The sequence below is a fragment of the Vidua macroura genome, chromosome Z, assembly GCF_024509145.1.
Source record: "Vidua macroura isolate BioBank_ID:100142 chromosome Z, ASM2450914v1, whole genome shotgun sequence".
Classification (NCBI taxonomy): domain Eukaryota; kingdom Metazoa; phylum Chordata; class Aves; order Passeriformes; family Viduidae; genus Vidua; species Vidua macroura.
In genome coordinates, this window is record NC_071611.1 from 75810616 (window position 1) to 75827131 (window position 16516).

Below are 16516 nucleotides of genomic sequence, written 5' to 3' on the forward strand. Positions count from 1 at the left end.
AATCATAATGCTAAACCTAACCCTAACCCTAACCCTAACCGTAACCCTAACCCTAACCCTAACCCTAACCCTAACCCTAACCCTAACCGTAACCCTAATGATAACCTTAACCCTAAACCTAACCCTAACCTTAATCATAATCATAACCCTAACCCTAACCCTAACCCTAACCCTAACCCTAACTCTAATCGTAACCCTAAACCTAACCCTAACCCTAACCCTAACCCTAACCCTAACCCTAACTCTAATCGTAACCCTAAACCTAACCCTAATCATAACCCTAACCCTAACCCTAATCATAACCCTAACCCTAACCCTAACCCTAACCCTAACCCTAACCCTAACTCTAACCTACAATCCTACTCTAAGTCAATGGTAATGGTCCTGATGTGATTATCACATTCTTGTCTCCTTCCTCTTCTTCACTGAAACAATCAGTGGCACCAGGCAGGACGCAGGCTCAGCAAGTGTTACAAATGGATGCTGCCCAAAGAAAAAAAAACAACAAAAACCAATGAACCGTGACTTTCCAAGCTCAGTATTTCAGAGGATTCCTCTGGCTCCTAGAAAGATGCAGAAAGAGGACCAATGGGACCATCTGCACCTCCATCTTTTATGTGCAGGACCTTGCCATCACAGGCAAACCTGGCCCAGAATCCCACTTATCCCTTTATTCTGGTTTCTCCATCTAGCTGGGATTTTTGCCCTGCCAGTGCTCTAGAAATGGTGCTTTCTGTCCCTGGGGTTTCTTCCTTTCAGGAAACTCCAATGACCCACATAGGTCCCTGTCTTTGAGAGACAGGCACCGTGCTAATTTCCACAGGGAGACAGAGCAGTGTCTACCTTTCCATGCCCTGCCCCTCCTGTGCTGGATGGCACCTTCCTTCCCAGCAGGGCCAGCCGAGTGGCGCTGGCTGCTGCAGTTCCCTCTCTGCCACACAGCCTGGCAGTAAGCCTGGGCCAGTTCCCCTCTGCCTGAGCGTGCCAGGCAGCAGATGGGGCTGGGACAAGTCCCTCTCAGCTGCCCCTGTCTGCGTGCCAGAAACCTCTAAGGGTGGGGTGGGGGGCAGAAACCAGGGCCCCTCAGAGGCTCACAGTGAGCCCCCCACAGCCCCTCCTGCCCACAGCCAAATCTCTCCAGACTGCTCTGCCAGGACTGGCTTCCTTGGGTTCCAGAAACAGCCAGAAAACAGAGCACCTGTCCTCTCAGGAAATGCGGAGAGAGGTGGAGTTATTCAGCTTTGTGAAGAACAGGCCCCAGGGAGACTTTATTGCCACTTTCCAAGACTTCAGAGTGGCTTTGAAGAAAATGGGGGACATCTTTTTTAACATGGCCATTTAACAATAGAATATGGGCAAATATTTTTAATAACAAAATGGGGATCAAGAGTAGGTCTAAGGAAGAACTTGTTTACTCAGAGCATGGTGCAACACCGGCACAGGTTGTCCCAAGAGCTTGTAGGTGCCCCATGCCTGCAGGTATTCCAGGTCAGGTGGGAAAGGGCTCTGAGCAATCTGATCTCTTTGAAGATGTCCCTGCTCATTGCAGGACACTTGGACCAGATGATCTTCACAGGGCCCTGCCAGCCCAGTCTAGGATTCTTCACTGTTTTCATTTGAACAGCACCAAGAGTGGAGGTGAGGAGGAACGGGGGCTCATCTGATGCCTTGGACCTCACTGGAGGAGGAGCCCATCCCTCAGACACTCTTTCACCTGCAGCCCCTTTGCATTTTACCTGCAGGAGCTCCTTGGCAGACCAGCGCTGTGCCTCGTTTCTCAGCAGGCAGCAGCTCAGGAAGTCACGCAGGCAAGGCGAGAATCGGTTGGGCTGCTGCAGCTTTGGTGTCCCTCGTATGTCTATCAGGAGTTGAGGCTGGGGAAAAAGGAAACATAAGGCTCCAGCTGCTTCTTTCCCATCTGTAAGTGCTCTCTCAGATCCCATTGTTTAAGCTCCACTCTGCAGAAACTGCCCTGGAGAGACCCAGAGATGACTTTCCTTTACCAACCAAAAACCCAAACCCCGATGCAGCCACAGCTTTTCCAGCATTCAGCAGATCTTGCCTTGGCAGCTGATTTCATTGACTGACCTAGTTAGTGGGAACTACATCAGCAAAAGCATGTTTTGCTTCTCTGAGGATTTGCACCAGCCTGACAGGCTATTTGGAAGGGGGAGTTTATTCTATCCATACTATTTCCAAGGATTATTACATGAAAGGAATCTTTGCAGTGCTTGTTGGTCCCTTTAGCACAGCTTCCATGAAACAAAAATCATCAAGTTTTTTTTTTTTTTTCTCCTCTTGAAAAAAATGCAGATGCAGAATCCATCTAAAATAGACAGAAATAACAATGGAAGGAGGCCTGGGAGTCTCCATGAAAATGCCCACCACAATAGTGACAGCTCTGTGCTGGTGGCACTGAAAAAGATGGTGACCAAAGAGACTTTGTTACTTTCTTCTTCAACCCAGAGGAAAAATTCCTTCGCTTTTCCCACAGCCCCAAAGGTCACAAAGAGGGTTTTATCCTGTCTCTCTGCAGCTGTGCTCAGCCACTGGACATGGTGGGGAGCTGGAGTCCTCACTCTCCTTAGAATTGTGCAAGCCAGGGGTGGCCCTGCTCCTGTGGTAAAGGAACACAGCACCGGCGTCAACCACCCACGTTGGATCCCAGCCCTGGGCATCTGGCTGCAAGCTCATCAACTTGTTAAAGTACCCAGAAACAGCCAAGAGTTTAGTGTACAATTCTAACTGCAGTCGGAGAAAAACACATCCTAAACTTATCCAGGCCACCCACACGCAAGACTGAACAATGTATGGATGATTTGAAAGCCTGAAAGTTTTGAAGACCCACAGGATTGGGAAAAGATGCTACAGTTTGGAGGAAAATTGATGTGCTGTGGTAAATGAAGGGAAAAGCAAGCAGAACTTGCTTGGGCATTGCTTTGGTGGTTTTTCCTCCTTTTTCTTTTTATTCTTTTTCTTTTTCTTTTTTTTCTTTCTTTTTTTCCCTTTTCCCTTTTTTCTTATTTTCTCTTCCTTTTCCTCTTCCTTTCCATTTTTCTCTTACTTTTTCTTTTTTTCTTTTCCCTTTTCTCTTCCTCTTCCTTTTCCATTTACTTTTTCTCTTTTTTCTTTTTCTCTAAAATTGAAACTAGGAAGATTCAATCTCCATTTTGAAGGATATTTATCACACATCCAACCATTCCACGGAAAAAATTCCTTTTCTTCAGAGACAGAGCTCCAACATTGTTCAAAAAGCAAGTGAAAAGTGTCAGGCATGGCTGGAGGCCAAAATGGCAGGTTTCTGAACTGGTTAGGTTTCTGAACTGGTTACCTTCCTCTTCCCTTCTGATGCAACCAAATCGACAGCAGATGCTGATGTGCTGCAGGGACATTTTCAGAAGGGGACCTTGGTGGAAGTGGTGCCAGCAGATGGCAATGGGATTTTGTCCAATGGCACACTGACCATGGGACAGGTGAGAAAGACAAGCAGGATCAGTGAGTATTTGCACCTTACCGAAACAGGAGTTTCATTCCAGTAAGGAACTTCTCGTTCCACCATTTCGATGCCCATGATTCCAAAAGACCATATGTCCACTTTGGGGCCACATGGTTGACCTGTCACCACTTCAGGCGCCATCCACCCAGAAGTGCTGGCCACTGAGCTCCGTCGACTCTGCTCAGGGGTGAGCTGAGCAAAGAGGCCAGAGTCAGCTGTGGAGAAAAAAACAAACCATGAAAGCCAGCTCAAGTTAGGAAATCAAGCAAAAGAATTCCCCACTCTCAGTCTAAGAATGTGCTGTTGAGTCTCCTGGAGAACTGTCCATGCTCTGTTTCCTCAGGGCTTTAGACAAGGAAATATGGAATTGGCCACTTCAAAAAAAAAAGCCTCATTGTTTAGACTACCTCCAGCCTTTTATTTTTCTGAAGCTTTAGATTTGCAGCTCCCTCCCTCTGGAAGGGACACACACAGAGCAACGCCACTCTTGAGTCCTTGTTCCTTGTCATACTTCTGTGCATGTTGCAACTGTGCCCACAGTTTGTGGCAGGGTTCCCTGCACTGCCACCAACACCAATTTTGGGAAGCTGGCAGTCACTCAAAGCAGCCCCACAGCCCACATCCCTGGAATGCTGCACCTGACCAAGAATACACTGACCCAGCTTGACAGAGCCATCGGTTCTGAGAAGGATGTTGCTGCTCTTCACATCTCGGTGGATCACATGGTTCGAGTGAAGAAAATCCAGGCCTTGCAGGCACTGAGAGAGAAAACAGAAACAGGAGGGCAAAAATTAGTGATGTCATTTCATTACACAAGAAAGGAAAGAGCTCTAAAAGATTCCCTCTGCAGGGGAATGGCGAGTAATGGAGGAACACAGTGCCATTGTGAGGAAGAGCTTGCTGCTCCACCACTTGCAGAGCAGGACCTTTCTAAGGAAAGGCATGTCAGCTTTTGAAAGAGCAACAGCACCTGCTGTTGTTGTAGACTGTCCCCTGCAAACCAGCCAGGATGGCTGCTGCTGCTGTGGATGTGCTTTCTCCATGCAGAGGACAAGTGAGGGGTTTTGCCAAGGAAGAAAAAGTCCCTCCCTTTGGTGTGAAGTGGATCACTTTGGGGTGGGAGGCTGCATGACAAAGGTTTTGTTGCTGGCCTCAGCACAGACTTGGAAGTATCACAACAGTCACCTTCCTGAAGCAAAGAGCATTTTGGCTGCACTACTGTCCTTTTCAGTTGAGGACTGAGAGAAATGAGTCTTTTTTTCTTTGCTGATCATTTCAAATGCTGCCACCAGCACCATTGCTTTTACAGACAAGGAATGCAGTGCAGACAGGCTGGAGATAAAAGTTTAGGGAGGCAAGGTGGAGAACAGCAAATACAAACACAAGAGACAGAGCGAGAATACAACAGTAGGAGATATGAGTACAAGAACTGAGTACTGTGAGTGCAGGGGCACTGGCAGGCATTTCACTTGAGAGGCTTTTACTTGCCCATAGCATACCAGCAACACAGAAACAAAGCTTGGCACATGAAATCACTCCAGGTCGGAGCCCTGTTTCCCAGACAATCCTGCCCAAGCCCTGGGCAGCACAGGTGGGATTGCTGACCTCCCGACTGATGGCTGCCATCTCGTCTTCAGACAGGTGGGTCTCGCTGATGACATCGCTCAGAGTGCCTCCGTCCATGTACTCCATGACCAGCCAGAGCTGCCCATCCACACGGTAGCTGAAAGAAGGAAACAAGAGCATGGAGATAGACATGCATGGCTAGGTTGTTTTCTTGATTGATTCTTGTTTCCAAGTCCCTTTGTGACTAGGACAGAATAAAAGGAATAGACATTCCCTCTAGGCTGTGCATTGTTTGCAATCTGTCTCAAGAAGAAAGGCACAGCTGTGAAAAAAGGAGATGTCTTCAATAGCCAGCAAGTAAAAACTGCAGGTTAGGAACAGATCAAAAACCTGTCAAACTGTGTGTTTCTGGAAATAAGCACCTAGTCTTCCTGGCATGCAAAGCAATGGAAAAGAGGGGACACAATCCAAGGGAAATCCATGTTAGTTTATCTGGACGTAAGAGGACTCTTGAGAAAAACCAAGCCCCAAAACAATGTGGTGGCTGTGAACTTACAGGCTATTGATTTAGTAAGATATGAATGATGCAGGTTTTTGAATAATTTTAGAACTCTGTGTACCGGGGAAGACTCATGCAGACAAGATGCACTCTCTTCCCATCCACTGGAGATGAGCAGAGCAATAATAATTAACCAATAATTACAGCTCTATTTTCTGCCAGTGAACAAAGTGGAATTTTACCATGCATGTTTGCAATATGTAAACAAACATTCACAACAACTCACCTGTCTAAATAGTTGACCAGATTGGGATTCATATTTGTCTTCATGACCATGAGTTCATAGACTCTTAGTTCCTTCTTCCTCAGTTCTTGGAGATTTATTTTCTTTATGGCCACCTAAAATGACATTGAAAATCAGTAACTTGAGAAGTTGGCGGCACAAGACCACAAGGCACATGGAGCGAGTGATTTTGCAATGCCACAGCCGAGCTGTGCCAAACTGCCTTGTGACTGGGCATTGCAGTAATTAGGAACTGACATTGCAACAGCCCATTTCTCTGCTCCCTTGGAGGCCACTTACAGGACACGTGGCCACTGAGGTTTTGCCTTGTCCACTTGGTAACTGTGGTGTCTCAACTATCACCCACAAAGCTCTGAGCACACTCCCTGCTGCTTTGTCTGGGATTCAGAAGAAGTAATCCATGCCTTAATACTCTGTGGATACATCTTGGGCTATGGGCAGGACTTAGGGCTTTTAGGGATGCTGTGCAGATCTCTCCCTACGTTCTCCAGTGCAGCACTGCAGGTGGCTAAGGAACTACCAGTAACTTTCAGATGCATTTGCTGGCAAGCAGAAGTGAGAATTCAGGACTCTGAAGCCGTAGCCCCAAAGAGCAGTGAGATGCTCAAAGGCACCACCTTTGTTTTAGCAATGGAGAGCAAATGAGCACATCCTTCTCTGAAAGGAACTGTTGCCCTCCTTGCCTTCCTTCTGGCAGCTGAGAAGGACAAAGACTGTCCCAAATGTATTTTGCAGGCTGGTAGCAGTCTGTGCTTCTTGTGCCTTTTCAGCACAGCTCTACTCAAACTCCAGCCACAGCTGCTCACACCAGAGGACCTGCGGGAGATGTTGACATTTACCTGCCCTCCTGTGGCATTGTCAAGTGCTCTGCAAACATCTCCAAAAGTCCTAGAAACAAAAAAGCAGCAAAGAAAGGAGAAGACATTTAGATCTTGCAGTGAAAGCCAGTCCACAGAGGAGATCTCTGCTGCAAATGCCTAAAACCTGCCGGAAGCAGGCGGGTTCTGCCCAAAGGCAGATGATGCATTTTCCTCTCAAGTGCATGGGCACTGGGCCTGTCCCTGAAGCGTTGCTGTTTACTGCCTCAGCTCCTAAGGAGATCTCCTTCTTTCACCTTGGGTTTCAGGTTCTAAACTGTGCAGTTTTTATCCTGACCATGGAGTATTTCCTTCTGCAATCTCTTGGAAAGAAATGTTCCTGAGAACTGTTATCTGACAGCTATCAGGGAGTAGGTTGCTGTTTCAGGCAAGCACGTTTCTTCCCCTTTTATTAGTGTGGCTGTATGATTTGGAGATATACAAAAATGCTCAGGAAATTAACACAGAACTGTCCCACACTTGAGAGACAAGGAGATCTTCCAGATCCTGTTCCTTGCTGCAGGCAAGAACTTGGCAGCATGGAGGTGTGTCTGACAATGCCTTCTTGGGCACACTCACAAATTCGGAGCAGCACTGAGAGATGGGACAATCTATCCCCAGTGTCTGAACATCTATGGGGATAGATGTCTGTTTGCAGCTGTTCTGACTTCACACTGGATAGATATTCCACCAGAAAAACACCTGGCCCATGGTTATGTAGAAGTGACTGTGGTTGGACTCACCCTCTGCCAATATATTCCAGTTCCGTGTATTTCATCACGGGATTTTCCATGTTCACTATTGTCCCTGAGGGAAACAAAATGCAAGATGCTCACTTTAAAGCAGAGATCCCAGCTTCCAGGAGATTCAAAAGGCAGACCCAGAGCCTGGAGCTTTGAACCCTTTGTGTTCGGCTGGGTAACAACAACAACCAGGCAGACAGCTCTGCAGCACAGGTGGCCAGCACAGAGACTGCTTTTCTACAGCAGTTCCTGTGGGGAAATGTCTCTAAATGTCCCTGGGACACCAAACTCAGGAAAAGCATTTGGTACAGCTATGCTGACACCTGCACACAATAGACTGTCCCTCAGACAAGAAATACAGCAGACGTACTCCGTAGCTCCAGGGAGTCATCCTTGATCTCCTGTTGCTGAGCAGCAGCTGGGTCAGCACTGGAGATGAACAAACCGCCCCGGCTCCGCTTCTCAGGGTGGAGAGCAAAGGCTCCTTTAGACCATGCTGCTGCAGCAGCAGGTTTGGTGACAAAGCCCTTGTAGATCTGAGACAAGAAATGAGTTTATGTCAGAAAGGTGGCTGGCAGAGATTAGCCTGAGATTCCATTTCAAATGCAAGCCCTTAGGAAGGTGCTGTCAGCAACATGCAGGGCTCTTAAGTGGGTTTTTTCTGGTGTCCACTTCTCAGACTGGATGGGTCAAAACCAAAGGCTAGTTCTACTCGAGTGGATGGCCAGATTCATGGTCCATTTTCATGGATTTTCTGAAGGATCACTGCCACAATGACAATTCTACTTCCTCTCAAGGATTCCTTTCCCCCTCCAAGGGCTTCAGACACACTTGCAGCTCCTTGTTCAAGTGTTCGGCCTCCCCCCAATGTGTCCTCTTTTCCTGCACCATCTTCAGGTCATGCCCAACCTGTAGCACCTTTGGTGGGGACAGTTCCTGTGCCTCACGCCAGCCTCGGGGCTCTTCAGTGCCACTCATTTGCCGGAAGTCTTTGCCGGCTGCCCGGTGAGATGTCAACACTTGCACCTCGAGTCAAACAGAACAAAGCAGTCAGAGACTACAGCTTGTCCCTGTCAGTCAAGAGTCACTGACTGTGAGGAAAGAACAGATTTACAAGGGATACAGACAGCTTGTTTCAATCCTCCATCTGGGTCACCATATTCCCCTGTAAAAACACCTCAAGAAACAAGGAGAGCAGGAACAGGCCAGCAGGAATCAATTTGGATGACTGCTGGCCAAAAGGCCAAAGGACAAGTCCCACTGTCCAGGGCAGCAGTTGAGATTCAGCACACCAGGAAATGTCCTTCTGAGTGACTGTGATACACACTAGAGCAGGATGGCATTCAGAGGCATCACCCCGCTCCCTGCTGCTCTGCACTGGGAAGGCCAGAAGGGCAGAAACCACCAGTTTGGTGACTGCCGTGGCTATCCCTCTTTCACTCACTTGCTTTTGTAGAGCCTGAGGGAGGGGATTAAGTTTTTCTCTGATGATTTTAATTTCTTCCTCCTGCCTCTTCTCCCTTGCCTTGATCTTAGCGTGAGCTTTCTGAAAGTCTGTGTCCAGCTGTTCCTTCAAGTTCTGTAAAATACGAGAGAGAGGATCTTTCATGAGTGGAGTGGCTGCCACTCTTTCACTCACCTGGTTTTGTTGATCGCCCCTCTGCTGATGGAGATTCATCTCCTCTTGAATTCTTCTTGTCTCTTCCTGGTTCCTCTTCTTCACTTCCATGATGGCACTCTGAGCTTCGGGCAGCTCTGCTTGTGGCTCTGCCTTGATGCTCTGTACACACAAATGCAGAGCAAGTGACTGGGAGCTGCCATAAGGCTCAGCTTTTTCCTCTTGCAGCCTCAAAATCACATTTATTCAGCCACTTCTTTCTGCTTCCCTACCCACACCTGCTTCCAATGGAACCCTCTTGTCCCAGTGCTGATCTCTGCAGATTCCAAGGCTCCGTGCTTTCAGTGCCTCTGGGACTCCTGGCCTCCTCACTCCCAAGAGCTCTGTTTTATGCCCCTCTTCCTGCCCTTTCCCTCTGACACCTGGCGAGTCTGGCTTACCTGGCCATTCTCCTGTGGCTCTTCCACCTGCTGCCTGAGCTGCTCTTCCTGCTCTTGGGCTCTCAGCTCTCCCTGAGTCTGGCATGGCATCTCTGATAAGGCAATCTGCTCCTGCTCTTTCTCTGGAAGGATCTGCACAGAAAGCAAGAGAAGATGGGTTTCAACTTTCCATAGGACATTTGTGGGCCAAGACTCAAGAACTGATGGGCTCACACGTTCCCAAAGCACTGTGCTGCTGCTCTCCTGGGTCATTCTCTGCCTGTGGGGAGGCACAGATTCCAAAGTGACCCTGGCACTACAATCAGGGGCCATCTGGGGCTGAAGCTCCAACAGCCTCTCAGGCAGCTGACAGGGAAGGTGTGGCATTTCTCAGGGGTCTGGTGAGGGCCTCCCTCTGCTCCTGCCATGTCCTGTTTGTCTTTCAGTAGTGACTGACACCCAGCCCAGTCCCACAGCTCCATCCTGCCTCTGCCGGTGGCTTCCTGGGTGAGCTCACCCTTTATGAGAGACACTTCTGGAGTTCATGTTCTCTTCACCACCTAAAACATGGAATTCTTCCACCTCTCTGGGACAGGCAGAAATTAAAGAATTAACTGGGGGCCTCAGGATGAAGAGGCTGGAGGAGAAAAACAGCTCTGAGGGGAAAAAAACCACCATATCTGGAGGGGGAAACAGCTCTGCCTGCTCAGAATCGGTCAACAGAACGTGTCTCTAATCCTCTCCTGAAAGGGATGCTTTAAGTGAACTTTGCACCTCCAACTGCTTTGGACCAGAGCCAAGAAGATTCAATTATGCAAATGACAGATAGATAGATAGATAGATAGAGAGAGAGAGAGAGAGAGAGAGAGAAAGATAGAACTCACTCTTATAATCTCTCTTTCCTATCGTTTCTGTTGCTACACACACTTGGTAGACATTGCCCTGATCAGCAGCAATCCTGAGATTGCTCTCCTGTTGCTTCAATAAACCACACTCCCGGGGAATCTGGAGCATTTAGGTCCTTATGGAATGCAATCAGGTCCAGAGCATTGCACTGGGAATGGCACTCTTGCAGCATCTGTGCTTGGCCAAGTGCTTCTCTTGGACTTGATGACACTGAGAGTGCTAAAGGGGCTGTAATCAGAAATAAAGCCCAGCCTCTTCCAGCTCCTCTGATCTCTGAGGACAATCTGGAATGCAAGAGCATTGATTTCCTGCTCAGTTCCCAAACACCACGTTTACTGAGTCCCTGGGCTGCAAAAAGGCAGAGGTACTGTCAATATGAATGCAAAGTGCAAGGCCCTGTTGACTGGCCTGGCACCAGAACAGCTCCTTCTGCACCGAGCTCGCTGCCCCAAACAATGTGATCTCATGCAAAAATACTGCATCCTCCAAAAATGTCACCTTACAAAAGAAAATGCGAGCAGAATCTCAACAAGTGCTGGACAAAGGCAGAAAAGTTTGAGGAAAATAGCCTTGCCTTGCTGAGAAATGAGAAACTGAACAGGACTTCTCCTCCCAACAAAGGAAGAAACCACAACATGAAAGAGTCACCAAATGAAGTGTCAAAAACACTTGGATGCAGTGAGATAATATTTGTAGAAGAAATAGCATTTGTAGTGAGCACTATCTTGCAGGGATTTATGGAACTCTGCCTGGAGGTCACTGACGAGCCTCCCGTTGTCCAGGCTAAAGCTCCCTCAGCACCTCCTCCTTGGCCTTGCGCTCCACAGCCTTCCCCAGCTCCCGTGTCCTCCTCTGCACACGCTCCAGCCCCTCAAGGACTTTCTGCTCACAGGGGCCCACAACTGGGCACAGCACTCCCAGCTGTGGCCGCAGCGCTGCCCAGCCCAGGGGGACGCTCACTGCCCTGCTCCTGCTGCCCCACTCTTGCTGACACAGGCCAGGACGCCCTTGGCCTTCTTGGCTCCCTGGCCACGCGCTGGCCCACCTTCAGCTGCTCTTGACCGGCACCCCTGGGTCCTTTGGGCCCACGCAGCTCCCCCACCACAAACTTGCCCCTTTGACGTCAAATACAGCAGCCACAATTCCAAGATGTCCTTCCTCTTCTCAGCAACACAAGACAGCAGTCAAGGACTTGCAGCTCCACCCCCACCCGAGGCACTAATGCCATTTCCAAAGCTGCAGGCTTCATCCCAAAACGCACCCACAGCAACTTGCCCCTTCTGCTTTTTGCCTGACAAGAAGCCTTCCCTACAAGGCACTTGCTTCCTTTGGCCTCACCCCACAAGAATGGCCTGCCCCAGCTTCATGGACAATGCAATCATCTCCTTGCAGCTTATCAAAAGCCAAAAAAGACTGTACAAGCGAAGAACTGCTGCAGAAAACTGCAGAACACTTCCACAAGCCAAACACACCTTTGCACAAAGGGAAAACAACTAAAGAAAGCCCTGTGACCGCCAGCACGAGCACCTGTGCCCTTGGCCACGGCCCTGCAGAAGCCCAGAGACAGAGCTTCACTGAGCCAAGCAGGCAGAAGCTGAGCCGCAGCCCCCAGCTCTTGGGTGCCTCAAGGTGACAGGCCAAAGGCCAATTTCTAGCTGTCCCTGCCTGCAGGAAATGGCCGCGTCCTGCGGGATTCCAGCACTCAGCATCCTCAGCCAGCAACAGCAAGTGCTGGCTGCTCAGAAACTTGCAGCTCTGCTTTGCACTAAAGACAGCAAAACCCACAACTGGCACTTACTCTCTTGGAACCATCAGGCTCTGCTGTGACCACAGCTGCAGGCTCGTGGTCATCTTGCTCCTTTTGCTCCTCTTTGGCTTCTTCTCCAGGAGCAGAGGGAGCCGGGGCAGAGACTGCTGCTGCTTCTGTCATCTGTGGCAAGAGAGAAACATGAGGGACAGGCCGTTACCTATCGTTTAGCACCTCCTTTCTCCTGGCATCTACAACCACCTCTTTGAAGGAGAAATCATCAGCATTCTTAGCAATGGCATTCTAAGTCACTCCGGCCAGATTAAAGTGGGCTAATTCAAGAGAACTCTGTTTGCCTAGGAATTTGATAGTCCTCCATGGCTGCTATCTGCAAGGCACAGTGCCTCTGCACAAGTGACCTTTTAGCTCTTGAAAGCTGTGAAATGGAAAAGTAGGAAATAGCCAGCAAGGCCTTTGCTATTGCTGCGGCAGACATGGAAAACTAAAAGTGGATCAGAATCCCATTCGGTGCAGGAAAAGGGCAGGAAAGCTTGTGCAGAAGCATCTTTGCTTGCTGGGAAGAGAGAAAATCAGCAGGGCTTCTCCTCCTAGCAAGCCAAGAAACCACAAATTGGAAGTGTCACCTGCTCAGGTGGCTAAAGCCCTTGCATGCAGAGCGGGGATGTTTGGCAGGGAAGCAGGCCTTGGGGTGAGCGCTGTCCTCTATGGATCTATGGAAGTGTGCCTGAAGGGCCCTGACGAGCCTCCCGTTGTCCAGGCTAAAGCTCCCTCAGCACCTCCTCTTTGGCCTTGCGCTCCACAGCCTTCCCCAGCTCCCGTGTCCTCCTCTGCACACGCTCCAGCCCCTCAAGGACTTTCTGCTCACAGGGGCCCACAACTGGGCACAGCACTCCCAGCTGTGGCCGCAGCGCTGCCCAGCCCAGGGGGACGCTCACTGCCCTGCTCCTGCTGCCCCACTCTTGCTGACACAGGCCAGGACGCCCTTGGCCTTCTTGGCTCCCTGGCCACGCGCTGGCCCACCTTCAGCTGCTCTTGACCGGCACCCCTGGGTCCTTTGGGCCCACGCAGCTCCCCCACCACAAACATGCCCCTTTGACGTCAAATACAGCAGCCACAATTCCAAGATGTCCTTCCTCTTCTCAGCAACACAAGACAGCAGTCAAGGACTTGCAGCTTCACCCCCACGCGAGGCACTAATGCCATTTCCAAAGCTGCAGGCTTCATCCCAAAACGCACCCACAGTAACTTGCCCCTTCTGCTTTTTGCCTGGCAAGAAGCCTTCCCTACAAGGCACTTGCTTCCTTTGGCCTCACCCCACAAGAATGGCCTGCCCCAGCTTCATGGACAACGCAATCATCTCCTTGCAGCTTATCAAAAGCCAAAAAAGACTGTACAAGCGAAGAACTGCTGCAGAAAACTGCAGAACACTTCCACAAGCCAAACACACCTTTGCACAAAGGGAAAACAACTAAAGAAAGCCCTGTGACCTCCAGCACGAGCACCTGTGCCCTTGGCCACGGCCCTGCAGAAGCCCAGAGACAGAGCTTCACTGAGCCAAGCAGGCAGAAGCTGAGCCGCAGCCCCCAGCTCTTGGGTGCCTGAAGGTGACAGGCCAAAGGCCAATTTCTAGCTGTCCCTGCCTGCAGGAAATGGCCGCGTCCTGCGGGATTCCAGCACTCAGCATCCTCAGCCAGCAACAGCAAGTGCTGGCTGCTCAGAAACTTGCAGCTCTGCCTTGCACTAAAGACAGCACCACCCACAACTGGCACTTACTCTCTTGGAAGCATCAGGCTCTGCTGTGACCACAGCTGCAGGCTCGTGGTCGTCTTGCTCCTTTTGCTCCTCTTTGGCTTCTTCTCCAGGAGCAGAGGGAGCCGGGGCAGAGACTGCTGCTGCTTCTGTCATCTGTGGCAAGAGAGAAACATGAGGGACAGGCCGTTAGCTATCGTTTAGCACCTCCTTTCTCCTGGCATCTACAACCAGCTCTTTGAAGGAGAAATCATCAGCATTCTTAGCAACGGCATTCTAAGTCACTCCGGCCAGATTAAAATGGGCTAATTCAAGAGAACTCTGTTTGCCTAGGAATTTGATAGTCCTCCATGGCTGCTATCTGCAAGGCACAGTGCCTCTGCACAAGGGAGCTTTTAGCTCTTGAAAGCTGTGAAATGGAAAAGTAGGAAATAGCCAGCAAGGCCTTTGCTCTTGCTGCGGCAGACATGGAAAACTAAAAGTGGATCAGAATCCCTTTAGGTGCAGGAAAAGGGCAGGAAAGCTTGTGCAGAAGCATCTTTGCTTGCTGGGAAGAGAGAAAATCAGCAGGGCTTCTCCTCCTAGCAAGCCAAGAAACCACAAATTGGAAGTGTCACCTGCTCAGGTGGCTAAAGCCCTTGTATGCAGAGCGGGGATGTTTGGCAGGGAAGCAGGCCTTGGGGTGAGCGCTGTCCTCTATGGATCTATGGAAGTGTGCCTGAAGGGCCCTGACGAGCCTCCCGTTGTCCAGGCTAAAGCTCCCTCAGCACCTCCTCCTTGGCCTTGCGCTCCACAGCCTTCCCCAGCTCCCGTGTCCTCCTCTGCACACGCTCCAGCCCCTCAAGGACTTTCTGCTCACAGGGGCCCACAACTGGGCACAGCACTCCCAGCTGTGGCCGCAGCGCTGCCCAGCCCAGGGGGACGCTCACTGCCCTGCTCCTGCTGCCCCACTCTTCTGACACAGGCCAGGACGCCCTTGGCCTTCTTGGCTCCCTGGCCACGCGCTGGCCCACCTTCAGCTGCTCTTGACCGGCACCCCTGGGTCCTTTGGGCCCACGCAGCTCCCCCACCACAAACTTGCCCCTTTGACGTCAAATACAGCAGCCACAATTCCAAGATGTCCTTCCTCTTCTCAGCAACACAAGACAGCAGTCAAGGACTTGCAGCTCCACCCCCACCCGAGCCACTAATGCCATTTCCAAAGCTGCAGGCTTCATCCCAAAACGCACCCACAGCAACTTGCCCCTTCTGATTTTTGCCTGACAAGAAGCCTTCCCTACAAGGCACTTGCTTCCTTTGGCCTCACCCCACAAGAATGGCCTGCCCCAGCTTCATGGACAATGCAATCATCTCCTTGCAGCTTATCAAAAGCCAAAAAAGACTGTACAAGCGAAGAACTGCTCCAGAAAACTGCAGAACACTTCCACAAGCCAAACACACCTTTGCACAAAGGGAAAACAACTAAAGAAAGCCCTGTGACCGCCAGCACGAGCACCTGTGCCCTTGGCCACGGCCCTGCAGAAGCCCAGAGACAGAGCTTCACTGAGCCAAGCAGGCAGAAGCTGAGCCGCAGCCCCCAGCTCTTGGGTGCCTCAAGGTGACAGGCCAAAGGCCAATTTCTAGCTGTCCCTGCCTGCAGGAAATGGCCGCGTCCTGCGGGATTCCAGCACTCAGCATCCTCAGCCAGCAACAGCAAGTGCTGGCTGCTCAGAAACTTGCAGCTCTGCTTTGCACTAAAGACAGCACCACCCACAACTGGCACTTACTCTCTTGGAACCATCAGGCTCTGCTGTGACCACAGCTGCAGGCTCGTGGTCATCTTGCTCCTTTTGCTCCTCTTTGGCTTCTTCTCCAGGAGCAGAGGGAGCCGGGGCAGAGACTGCTGCTGCTTCTGTCATCTGTGGCAAGAGAGAAACATGAGGGACAGGCCGTTACCTATCGTTTAGCACCTCCTTTCTCCTGGCATCTACAACCACCTCTTTGAAGGAGAAATCATCAGCATTCTTAGCAATGGCATTCTAAGTCACTCCGGCCAGATTAAAGTGGGCTAATTCAAGAGAACTCTGTTTGCCTAGGAATTTGATAGTCCTCCATGGCTGCTATCTGCAAGGCACAGTGCCTCTGCACAAGTGACCTTTTAGCTCTTGAAAGCTGTGAAATGGAAAAGTAGGAAATAGCCAGCAAGGCCTTTGCTATTGCTGCGGCAGACATGGAAAACTAAAAGTGGATCAGAATCCCATTCGGTGCAGGAAAAGGGCAGGAAAGCTTGTGCAGAAGCATCTTTGCTTGCTGGGAAGAGAGAAAATCAGCAGGGCTTCTCCTCCTAGCAAGCCAAGAAACCACAAATTGGAAGTGTCACCTGCTCAGGTGGCTAAAGCCCTTGCATGCAGAGCGGGGATGTTTGGCAGGGAAGCAGGCCTTGGGGTGAGCGCTGTCCTCTATGGATCTATGGAAGTGTGCCTGAAGGGCCCTGACGAGCCTCCCGTTGTCCAGGCTAAAGCTCCCTCAGCACCTCCTCTTTGGCCTTGCGCTCCACAGCCTTCCCCAGCTCCCGTGTCCTCCTCTGCACACGCTCCAGCCCCTCAAGGACT

At 50.4% G+C, this 16516-nt stretch overlaps 1 protein-coding gene and 1 long non-coding RNA gene across 2 annotated transcripts; both read right to left on the minus strand.

Annotated features, from left to right (window-relative positions):
- Positions 1-315: 315 nt before the first annotated feature.
- LOC128821650 (serine/threonine-protein kinase PAK 2-like) lies at positions 316-3840 on the minus strand. Its single transcript, XM_054002852.1, has 3 exons — positions 3515-3840; positions 1737-1874; positions 316-483 (listed from the first exon to the last, which is right to left on the minus strand). The coding sequence occupies exons 1-3, from the start codon at positions 3635-3637 to the stop codon at positions 397-399; spliced, it is 348 nt and encodes a 115-aa protein (XP_053858827.1). The 5' UTR covers positions 3638-3840; the 3' UTR covers positions 316-396.
- Positions 3841-5915: 2075 nt separating this feature from the next.
- On the minus strand, positions 5916-7520 carry LOC128821651 (uncharacterized). Its single transcript, XR_008441184.1, has 3 exons — positions 7466-7520; positions 6705-6753; positions 5916-5960 (listed from the first exon to the last, which is right to left on the minus strand). It is a non-coding gene; the product is annotated as an uncharacterized LOC128821651 (long non-coding RNA).
- Between the last annotated feature and the right edge of the window lie 8996 nt (positions 7521-16516).

Bases quoted from the DNA above. Each gene is read 5' to 3' on its own strand.
- LOC128821650 (XM_054002852.1), bottom strand. From the start codon at position 3,637: ATGGCGCCTGAAGTGGTGACAGGTCAACCATGTGGCCCCAAAGTGGAC. The intron at 1,875-3,514 runs GTAAGGTGCAAA...CTTTTTCCCCAG, and splicing joins GGAATGAAACTCCTGTTTCG to CCTCAACTCCTGATAGACAT. The intron at 484-1,736 runs GTAAAATGCAAA...TTCTTTGGGCAG, and splicing joins CTGCCAAGGAGCTCCTGCAG to CATCCATTTGTAACACTTGC.